The sequence below is a fragment of the Gorilla gorilla genome, chromosome 14 (assembly GCF_029281585.2).
Source record: "Gorilla gorilla gorilla isolate KB3781 chromosome 14, NHGRI_mGorGor1-v2.1_pri, whole genome shotgun sequence".
Taxonomy (NCBI): domain Eukaryota; kingdom Metazoa; phylum Chordata; class Mammalia; order Primates; family Hominidae; genus Gorilla; species Gorilla gorilla.
In genome coordinates this window covers 57,055,741-57,066,950 of record NC_073238.2, presented here as the reverse complement: position 1 = coordinate 57,066,950, position 11,210 = coordinate 57,055,741, and the positions used below count along the sequence as shown (strand labels likewise).

At 38.3% G+C, this 11,210-nt stretch overlaps 1 protein-coding gene across 2 annotated transcripts; it reads right to left on the bottom strand.

Moving 5' to 3' along the window:
- Window positions 1-1,685: 1,685 nt before the first annotated feature.
- On the bottom strand, window positions 1,686-9,791 carry FAM216B (family with sequence similarity 216 member B). 2 transcript variants are annotated; one of them, XM_031001359.3, is made up of 4 exons: window positions 8,842-9,791; window positions 6,336-6,448; window positions 3,617-3,737; window positions 1,686-1,913 (listed from the first exon to the last, which is right to left on the bottom strand). In XM_031001359.3, exons 2-4 carry the CDS (start codon window positions 6,432-6,434, stop codon window positions 1,714-1,716), a joined length of 420 nt encoding a protein of 139 aa, XP_030857219.1. In that variant the 5' UTR covers window positions 6,435-6,448; window positions 8,842-9,791; the 3' UTR covers window positions 1,686-1,713. The 2 variants fall into 2 exon arrangements, with proteins under 2 accessions (XP_030857219.1, XP_063553359.1); XM_063697289.1 differs by having other exon boundaries at window positions 6,336-6,442; window positions 8,842-8,922.
- Window positions 9,792-11,210: the final 1,419 nt, after the last annotated feature.

Sequence of the window (11,210 nt, the reverse complement as noted above, 5' to 3'; positions counted from 1 at the left end):
CTTATGGACCTGTGACATTCACCTGTCAATCTGCTCTTCAAAGCCTCTATCGGATGCAAGGTGCTTCTGAGATTTTTGATACAGGGATGCAGCTTAGAATTGTAAGTGGCCTCCTTGATATTCTGCATCACTAGATAAGGCTTACACAGCAAATACCTATGCTCATCAAAAAAAAGTCTAAGATAAAAGTGCAGGCAAGCAGTTCAGAGGGGATAAAAGGCCCGTTGTGAATGGGAAGGCTAGTATAGGCCAAGTTAGGTCTCCCACCAACCTCTCTGCTTTATGAGGGCTACCACGCAGCTCATCCCAGTCCCACTGGAGTCTTTTCTTCTTCTAAGCCTATGTAACAATTTCTCACTTAGAACTGTAAAGGTATTTAGAATACATGTCAGGGCCAGAATTTGCAGAGGTCAAGAAGCTTCTTTATGATTAAGTGAATGACCCCAGCAAGGTCAGTATTAGCTTCCCCAAGACTTCTTATCAGACTAGTGGGCCAACCACGCTTCCCATTCCTCCCAAAGAAAAGTCAGATAGGAGCTCAGAAGTAGTGCTGGACCTCAATACTAGTGTTCAGAATCTCATGACAATTTTTATATCTTATATGTTCATGATTGCAAAGAGAAGATAATGATTTTTTTTCTGATAATAATGCAGCATATTCCTTTCAGATCAATGTTAGCACAACCCTTGTCAATAAAATTTATATTCCACCTCAACCAATTCCTTTCACAGGCATCAGCTAATTTGAATGGGGTGACGTATTTTACAATGATGAGGAAGAAGCATTTTTTTGTTTTGTTTTGACTTTACATGAGCACTGGTGACTGATTTTTAACACACACACACACACACAAAATCTCTGGTGATGAAAATAACCATTAAATATAACTAATGCAATACTATGCCTTTGTATGATGAACTGACTCACTGCTATCTCACTTTTTGCTTAGTATAGTTTTATGTGCTTTGCTTAAAACATTTGAGGCCACAGAAAGGTTAGACCTGAAATAAAGTCTTCGGGGTTATTTCATATTCTTTTAAGAGTGTTTCTTCAGCTGCCAGGGAAAGATGTGTGCATGAATTCTCTTACCCATGTCAAGGCCAGTTACAGCTCCGTAAAATCAATTCAGCTGTGGTAGACTGATAAGTGCATGTTTCAAGATGACACAAAGTGATCAAGCCAGGTGAGAACTAGAAGAGCTTTGGGGTTAAATTAAATGCCATTGCCTGATGGGGAAGAGGAGAGGAAGGAAATGCACAGGCCAATTGTTGCTGGGATGATATGATTTTGTAAGCCCTCTATGATCAGTGTTAATCCTGTGTTGTTTCGTATATTTTCAAAATGTATACATGATAGTTTGCTAGAAATGGTCACCCAGTGACAGAGGACCTGGCCCCTTCTGGTCACTTGTCCCCTTTCACTGTTTTGGGGACTTCTCTGGGAGGTTCTAATCCAAAGTAGATTTTTACTTTGAAAGCTTTAAAAGTCCTTTTACTCTACGGATGTTATGTGGAAAGGCTTGCTTACTCTCGGCTCCATTGCTCTTAAACCTCTTGGTCTTGCTGGCCAAATTTATATGAATCAGAAATTATTTTAGGTCTGGGGTTTATATTAGAAATTATTCACTGTCATTCAACAAATATGCACAAAGCACCCACTAGATACCAGGGATACATGGGCAAACTTCCTGTTTCTGAAAATGCTGCCAAGTCTCAGTTCCTGAGCATTTGGCACCTTTTACTTTGGGCCCTAGGTAGAACCACAGATACAGGTAGTACTGATGGATATCTTCTTGTCATGGCTGAAGTTTTCCGGGGAATGGTTCTTTGAGGAGCTACCTTGGCTGAGGCTCTCTTGGTTGAATCTCTAAGTACAAGAGCATAAGACAAGGCTTCCCGTTGAGTAATATAGCCTAGGAGAAAGAAATGAGAGAAACTTCAAAATCAACAATTTTACAAGGCAAATAAGAAATCAAAACTGCAAATATTTACTTATGTGTACAAAATTTATTCTACTCTTGTGGTAAGCATGCCCAGATTATATGATCTTTGAAGACTGTAAGTATATTTTTCTTCTTTTGTATTTCTCATTCAATAAGTTAATAAACACTTAGTCATTGATTAACATGTCAAATTATTTGGAAAGGGACTTGAGCCATGATATCTTCGATATCAAGACTTTCTTCAAACCAGAAAGATATATTTGATCTCTCTCAGTGTTTCTCAACGTGCAGTCTGCAGACCACCAACTGGTGAATCCTGGGGCTGAGGCCACATGCTTTTTCGAAATCCTTATTAAAAATGCAGATTTATGACTCTAAAGACCTTCTGAATCAGAAACTCAGAGGGTTAATCTTGGAAATCTGCATTTTAATAAGGTACCTGGTGGATTTTATGTGCACTAAGCATTGAATACTTCTGTTTCTGGATTCATTGGCTTCTATGCAATTTTGCTCTAAAAACAAAGCTACTAGATGATGCTTCTAGTGACACTTCAGACAATCATGGGGACCAGACTGAATCTCGGCTTCTCTGTTTACTATTAAATACTTGCATGACCCTGGTCAAGCTATTTAACTTGTCCATGTTTTAGTTTTCTCTTCTGTAAACTGTAGGTCATAAAGACACCTGCCACATAGAGATGTTTGAGTGTTAAACACGATACCTGCAAAGTTCTTAGAAGAGCACCTGACACACAGGAAGTCCTCAATAAAAGGTAACTATTGTTATTGTTTTTATTAAATCAATTGCAAAAACCATGCCTTCCTTTTGTGTAAATATAAAAACAACAGCATAAAGTAGATGTGCTAAAGCCAAGTGAGTAGATTTTTGTTTAAAAAGCACTCTAGTGGAGTTAGGAGAATGGTATGATGAAGGGCAGCCACCAACTGAAAGCATTTCCTGCAAGAAAAGGGACTTTACAACAATTATGCCTTTCGGTAAGTTGATGCTTATAATTTGTGAAGGTCTTTCACAACCATTATTTCATTTGTGCTTCGTAAAATCTAAAGAGGTTGAAAGAAGAGGAGAGACAGCAGAGGATGGGGCTGAAAATGTATAATCTTTGGAGGTGACAGCTCTGGCTTGAAGTCCTAACTGACATTTATTACCTGTGTGTGATCTTAATCAAGTTACATAACCTGCCTGAGCTTCCATTTTCTACAGCCATAAAGTGGAGAGAAAATGAGAAAATGTAAAGCTCTTAGCACAATGTCTGGAACGTGGTCAATGAGCAATAAATGTAACTATTATTGTTGTGAATAAACCAAGCCTCTGAGTTTGCACACAGCAAGGAGCTGAGCTGTGCTTTGAGCCTCGCCTGGTTTTCTACGCCCAGACCCATTGATTTACTTCATTAAGTTCTCACAAATCTCAGAGAGTTAACATTTTATCACAATCCATACTCGAATTTCTTTAAACCCTATTAATTTACCCATAAAACCTTGCTTTCCATTGTCAAGAATAAGCACTTTGAAACTTGGCTAACCAGCTATGTTGATAAAATAGCACGCCAGTAGATGCCATTGTGCTTGAATTATTTATCTGGAAACGACTTCTGGCTACAGCACGAGTTGATTCCTTAGGTGCTTAGTTTGGATCACGTAGTTAAACTTACCAAGCAGCTGTTGGTGCTGAAGGCTGTGAATGTAGCGGGTCTGCAGGGCCTCCCACTGGGGCCTGGAGTTGTAAATCCTCATAATGCTGTAAAAGTAGCGCTGTTGCCCTTGGTTGAGGGCCTGTCGGAACAGAACAGGTGATTTTGATGAGTCTGTGGAGTTCCACAGCATTCAAATTGTGATGTACTCAAAGCAAACTTTTATGGAAATAAGAGGCTTTTCTTGCTAAACATATGTTTTTTTTTTTAATATGCAACAATTGGAAAATAACAATTGGGGAGTTTCCTCTCTTCATTTGCTTAAACAGTCTTCTGCTAATCTGGATGATGATGAAAATATGTGAGTAAAAAATTCTAGGTAATTGTCTTGAACTGAGGGACAGCTAAGGATTTCCAGGATCTTATAATTTCTTTGATCCTTCTTGAGGAAAGTAGGTTGTAATAAGCTACACAGAGCTGAAGTATGCCAGGCCTCTGGACTGGCAGAAAATTTTCCACTGTAAGTTCTCAGTAAGCAAGGGAGATAGATGGATGAGTAATGTGGTAAGGGTTCATTATATCATTAGTAAAAAGGTGCCATGAAAACAAAGAATGTAAACAAGCTCCCTAAGCAGTCAAGGAAGGTTTTCTAAATGAGATGATCATCTTATCTGAGTCTTAGATGAGGAGTTTCCTTAAGGGACTAGAATACTGGTTCTCAAACGGCATGCACAACATCTGGAAACCTGTTAGAAATTCTAACATTTTTTTTTCTTTTTGGTTCAAAGGGAACAGAGTCTGATTGTGAAAAGACTGTTAGGGGAAGATGATGGAAACCTTTTAACTATGTTGAGTTTAAGGATTAAATATTCTATGAGGAGCCACCAAAGGTCTTTATTTAAGGCAGTGGCTCTCAACAGGGATGATTTTGACCCCAGGGGACATTTGGCAATGCCTGCAAAATTTTTTTATTGTCCTATTTGGTGGGAGGAGGAGGGGGTGCTCCTGGCATTCAGTGAGTAGAGGCCTGGGATGTGCTCAGCATCCTGTAATGCACAGGACAGCTTCCCACGCCTTTCCAACAAATGATCCAAGCTGAAACACCATACTCTTAACTGACCAGATTTGCATTTAAAAAAGAAACGGCCCTGCAGTGGAGAATGGGCTTGAGGAAAGAGACCATTGGTAGAGAGACCATTTAGAAGGCTACTTTCTTAAAGGTAGAAAGAAACAAGAAGTGTCAGGATTTCAATTACTATTGCATACCTAATATATCTTAAGTGTTCATTATATACGGTGCTCAACATTTTGCATTTGCATGCATTTGCATGCATAATCTCTTAAGTTTCAACAATCCTATGAGATGAGCAATTTATTGTGTTCACTTTACAGATAGGGAAACAGATAGTGGCATCAACATTTTAGAAAAATTAAGATAAAATAAGTTCACCCTAGGCCAAAAAATTCAAAATGATAACAGAATTTTCAAAATGGGTTGATAACTATGCAATAAAAACTAAAGATAATTATATGTAAAGGTAGAGTAAGGTGACTTTTACCTGTTAGACATTTTGTGTGGGCCTGAAATCTGTGAGTTAGTGTTTTGTTTTGTTTTTGTTTTTTTTGGCCTTAAACTTAGTATTGAAAATATATCTAGAGTGAAAGTAGCAAAGCCAAGTACTTCATAATTTGAGACACTATTTCAGCTTTAGTTTCTGAAGTGGATGTTTTAAAGGATAACATATTTGAAGAGGATGAATTCCACTCCTGAATAACTAATTTTGCCTTTTAAAATGATTGAGAACAAGATAATATGAAAATTGTAAGCCAATTTCAAGAGCAGGACTCCAAAGTACAATGGGAGTTTCCATAGAAGATAAAAATCTTAAAAGTGATGATTTTATTTTACAAAGCAGAAAATGCCTACCTCTTTTCCTTAGTAAAACCCTAAACTTCCTAAATGAGAAGTAACAGGTAACATTACTAATATTTTTACCTTGTTGTTGATCCTTCCTTGAGGGTTTCAGAGAGAACTGAAATTTTTTTTTTTTTTTTTTTTTTTTTTTTTTGAGACGGAGTCTTGCTCAGTCACCCAGGCTGGAGTGCAGTGGCGCGATCTCGGCTCACTGCAACCTCTGCCTCCCGAGTTCACGCCATTCTCCTGCCTCAGCCTCCTGAGTAGCTAGGACTACAGACACCCGCCACAACGCCCGGCTAATTTTTTTTTTTTTTTTTTTGTATTTTTAGTAGAGACGAGGTTTCACCATGTTAGCCAGGATGGTCTCGATCTCCTGACCTCGTGATCCACCCGCCTCGGCCTCCCAAAGTGCTGGGATTACAGGAGTGAGCCACCGCGCCCGGCCGAGAACTGAAATTTTTACAGTGTATTTATGAGAATGGCTTTAACTAACTTTGACCAAAAGGAACTAACAGCTCTCCAACAGGGAGCCACAGTGTGGCCAATTAGTGAGTTTCCCATCACTGACAGTGGGTCAGCCACGAAGAGGTGACCGTCTACCAGAGCTCCTGAAATGGGACGAGTGTAGGAGGTTACCCAAGTGCTCATTCGTTCACTTATGAATGGCCTTCAACATGCAGCAAGGGCTTATTATGCGGCCAATATTCTTCCTAATGCTAGGTAAACAAAGACAGCAGAAAAAGTCCTCAAACCTTGAAGGAGAGACAGACAGGTCACTCTATCTGTGAAAAAAAAAAAAAAAAAAAAAAAAAAAAGCCATACCTTTAGTAAGGAAGCGTCATAGATGGAGGGAGGAACTCGAATAAAAGGAAGTTGTGGAACATTCCAAAGCTTTTGTTGTCTTTTCCAGTTTTGTCCCATCGTTTATCCTATACCTCCAAGAAACAACAAAGCATAGCATAAAATTTCTTTTAGCTCAACCAATTTTGGGGATGTACTTAAGTAAATAAGTAAGCAAGTAAATGAATTTTTAAAAATGTAATTTGTTCTAAGGGATAAGAACATTTGCTCACATTTCCAAGTAATTGGACATCACCAGACTACTTAATTCCACACCTTTTCCTATTCTCACCCTTTATATATGAAAATAATTATTAATTATTTGGGAAGTTAAGGAATAATTCAGAGCCCTTGTCTTTCTAACTGTTTGGAACAGGAGTGTTGTAGAGCATACTATTTTTATAATAGTAATTTTTTGATAATTTTAAATAATATTGATTTTCATATCTGATTCTAAAAGTAATATATGTTGTTTAGGAAGATTTGGAAAAATTTAAAAATTGAAGAAGAAAATAAGATTACTCATACCAGTTGAGCATCCCAAATCTAAAAGTCCAAAATCTGAAAAGCTCCAAATCCAAAACTTTTTTAGTGCCCACAAGATGCTTAAAGGATATGTTCATTGGAGCATATTGGATTTTGGATTTTTGAATTTGGGAGGCTCAACTGGCAAAGATAATGTAAATTTTCCTGAATCAAAAAAAAAAAATCTGGAATTCAAAACACTTCTGGTCCCAAGCATTTTGGATAAGGCATACTCAACTTGCATCTAACTATCCATAATTATTGTTAGCATTTGGTTGATTTCCTTTTATTTGTTTATTTATTTATATATTTTTTTGAGACAGAGTCTCACTCTATCATCCAGGCTGGAGCACAGTGGTGCGACTATAGCTCACCGCAGTCTTGAACTCCTGGGCTCAAGTCATCCTCCCACCTCAGCCTCGTGAGTAGCTGGGACTACAGGTACACACCCCACACCCAATTATTTTTTAAATTGTTAGTAGAGATAAGATCTCCCTATGTTCCCTGGGCTGGTCTCAAACTCCTGGGCTCAAGTTATCCTCCACCTCAGGCTCTCAAAGTGCTGGGATTACAGGTATGAGGCACCACTCTGAGCTTCACTTTCCTTTTATTTATTTATTTATTTTTTCTGTGTACATTGTGTGTAATTTTAGAAAAGGGAGATCATAATTTATACATTTTGTGTACTTTCTCAGATCATTAAATATTCCTTAAAAATATGATTTTTAGTGGCAGTGTAGTATGCCTTTACGTCATTCTCCACTTCTTGCAATTTAGATGTGCAATTTTATAGCATTGTACTATAAAATAAACTATTAAACTTGTCGTGTTTCCACTTGCCTGAGAAAGATACAGAATAAAAGAGTCACATTTGCTATGATTAAGTCTCCTTTCCTGGTGATTTAGGGTTTAGAGTCTGAAGTGTGTATAATAATATGAATTTAACAATCCAGCAAGAATAGACATATTGGAATAGGTTGCCAAGTCACAGAGTGCAAACCCAGAGTATTTTCCCCTCTGCTTACTCCTTTGTCTTTGTTAGCAGTGTGAATTACTGAATGATAGAAAGTAAGACCACAGCAAATCAAGCATAGTAACAATCTGCTAAACATAGATTATTATTAATACCTGCACGTATACTAACTGAAGAAAATAAACTGTAATAGAGGCTGTGTGGCCTTTAGAACTAGAAAGACTTGAGTTTCTTTCCTTCTGTAAGCCTCAGCCCTCTCATCCTTAAGACAGCAGTTACAATGCCTACCTCACTGGGTGTTTGATTCACTGAAATCGTGAATATAGAATGCTCTCACTTTATGCCAATTTCTTCTCTCTCTACCCGACCTTCACGCATGTTCATGCACACAAACACATGCACACTCATAGGTTCACAAACATACACATGCTTAAGGAGTATTGTAATACATGTGGAGACTGATCTGAGTTCACACATCGAAGGTTCCATTCTTCCAGAAGAGAAATTTATTAGGAAAACGTTAGTCAACATCTCTGTGTGTACTGTTTCTGCTATATAAATGTATAAATTAAACTATAAATATTTTAGTTAGTACTGCTTTCCTTCAATGTGCACTTCAGAAACCATACCAACCAAGATATACTCCTGTAATATTCTCTGTGATTGACGCCTACGCTCTATCCTGTACTCAAATCATTTCAATATCCCTCCTCCCATTTTCCAGATCTGTAGAACAGAGAATAAATATGCTTCAAGCTGGAAAGATTTCTTCTCTCCTCAAATGGCATAAAGAAATGACTGATGCTCTTTCTTCTGGCAACAATTCATGTGTGCTTTTCTGGGGCTACTGCTGAATAAATTTATCTTACCTATTCAAGTGGCCTATACCTGATAAAATTTGATTAAAATACTCATGGAATTCAGGGAGAGAAACATCTACAAAATAATATATCTGAAACAAAAAGACAGATTTGCCTAAAAAGAACTTACCCTATACTGTAGTTCCCCCACTTTTAAAAGCTGCCATTTCTATTCAGTGTAGTTTTCTTACGCGGACTCTGTTTATATGCTGGTGGTGGTGGTGGAAGTCTGTTGATAAGCTGATATCCAAGCAACATCATGTGATGAAACAAAGAGCTGGGGAAATCTGGCTGCATGCCTTTCTTCACTTCTGGGTAACATTCAGCTACACAGTTTGATATTTTTTCTTCCACATTTTGTGTCTAATCAAGTGTCATCTTCTAAATCTACCATATCTGTGTTACATGCCGATATCAGGGGGTAACATGCATAGAGGCAGAGATTCTAAATATTAAAGGTCAACAAATCCATCAGGGCAATGGGCCATGACATAAATATTTCCAAAATTTGGAGTCAGTAGTCCCCTTCCTCATTGCTCAGGATGATGAAGGGAGAGTTCCTGAATATAGAGGTATGGGCATGAATTTGACTGTGGTAACCTATGAAATTATTCCATAGTTTAAGCTAAGTTCCTTTTCATTTTGTGGGGGAATAAGATATTCTCCATATTTTATCTTAATTAGAGGCTACATATGATGATAATTAACCTGTGGCATAAGACTAGAGCCCACACTGACCTCATCCTTTCTTCTGTGATAGCATTATTTTACTGGCTTCCTTTCTTTCTCAAGTGTCCTCCTTCTGAATGCCAGCTTATCTGCAAAGATGAAGAGTTCCTAAAGAAAAGGGAAGAAGAAATATCAAAAGAAAATACATTCAAAATTCTTAGGAGACTAAGGGGAAGAAAAAAGCAGGGAGATGAGAGTGATGGATCATATGCCTTAAAGAAGAAAGGGCTCAACAGATGCAAAAGTCTTGCATTTTTTCCCCAATAATTTGAATGCAGACCTCCTGGGAAATAAGCACAGCACAAACAAGTGTCTTTAAATGCCAGTGAATAACATAAAATCTTTCACTGGATCTGAGAGGTTGATGATTCTTTACCAAGAGATAAAGAACAGTGGTGTGCAGAGTTGACGTTGTCAATTGAGTCTTCCTCAAACGTTTTTCCAGGATATGATGAAATTCATTCCGGGTGCACCGCATCTGCTGATGTTGCACACACATGCTGAAATTCCTACGAGCTTGCATTGGACCCTACTCAATCAGGAGAACATTAACAGATCTGTGTTTGACAGAGGGCATTTAATGTAAGGAATCTGTTATGAAAATATAGAAATGGGTTAGAGGAGTAAAACAAGAAGGGTTAGGTTATCCAAGGACTGGCAATTGCACTAAACTGTGATTGCACGTAGAGCTGGAGGACAAAAGGGAAAATGATTTTACCCACAGCCCATGGACACTGTGCCATAGAGGCTGCCTCCTTTGGAGAACTACTGCCTGAGCAGCACCCCAGGAACCTGTGCTCACCAGGCACCCTTGCTTCTATGTTCTTGCCCAAACTGTTAATCTTGCTGTTGTTTCACCACTGTTGCTGTCCGTGTGGCTGCTGCTGCTGGCACTGCCACAGGTGCAAGCAGAAAGTATTTTTAAAAAATGGCTTCTTCCCTCCAGCCTTCATGTCCTGCCCTCCATTGGATGCCAGCTAGCAAGGGATTTTGGGAAATGTATTTTGCAGTCTTCCTACTACTCTGATAAAGAGAAGGGTATAGAAGAATCAACATGAGGCCAACAGATGGTGGACACTCTCTAACACAAACACAAATCTAAGAGGTATCTTTGGGACCTATGAAGTCAGGCAGGAGGCTGAAGGACTTAGACATACAGTCAATGTTTACCTAACATCACTGAAAGTTGTCAATTTATAAGAAAAGAGGAAATAAGATAAAACTAGCTATGTAGATGGTATCAAAGAATGAGATCTAAATTTGTAGACAGATTTTAAAATACAAGAATGAGGGAGTAATGCATATTCTAAGTTTGGGACAAAAAATGTTTTCCCAAAGACTAGTTTAACATTTCAAAAAGAATTTAAACTGATTACCAAAAAAAATGGAATAGAAACACCCATAATCTAATTACTATAGGGAATACAATGTCAACTATTAGTAGAAAAGGTGTACTATTTCACAGTTAAAATATGGGTACAGCAATGAGACTCACTGCTTAAGACATTGGCTGTTTAGAAGGTGGGTGATAAAGTGTTTTCATGGAATATCAGGGTAAATGTGACCTCATGAGTGATACCAAGTGAGGAAGAGGGACTCCTGATTGGAATCCAAGATGAAGTTAAACTCTAATTCAAAGAAACCCACCTGCTAGAGGGAGAGTGCCACTGTACATCATGGAGGTACACACTTTCCTGAAAAACTATGAACCCAGAAGGAAATGCTCTGCTCACATCCTTTTGCCAGGATCCTCTTAGCTGCAGAGATGTC

What these genes read in the sequence shown, in the direction of transcription:
- FAM216B (XM_031001359.3), bottom strand. Translation starts at nt 6,434, where the DNA reads ATGGGACAAAACTGGAAAAGACAACAAAAGCTTTGGAATGTTCCACAA. An exon ending in ATGACGCTTCCTTACTAAAG is followed by an intron (nt 3,738 to 6,335) that starts GTATGGCTTTTT and finishes CTGTTCCGACAG; the next exon opens with GCCCTCAACCAAGGGCAACA. An exon ending in TCAGCACCAACAGCTGCTTG is followed by an intron (nt 1,914 to 3,616) that starts GTAAGTTTAACT and finishes TCTTTCTCCTAG; the next exon opens with GCTATATTACTCAACGGGAA.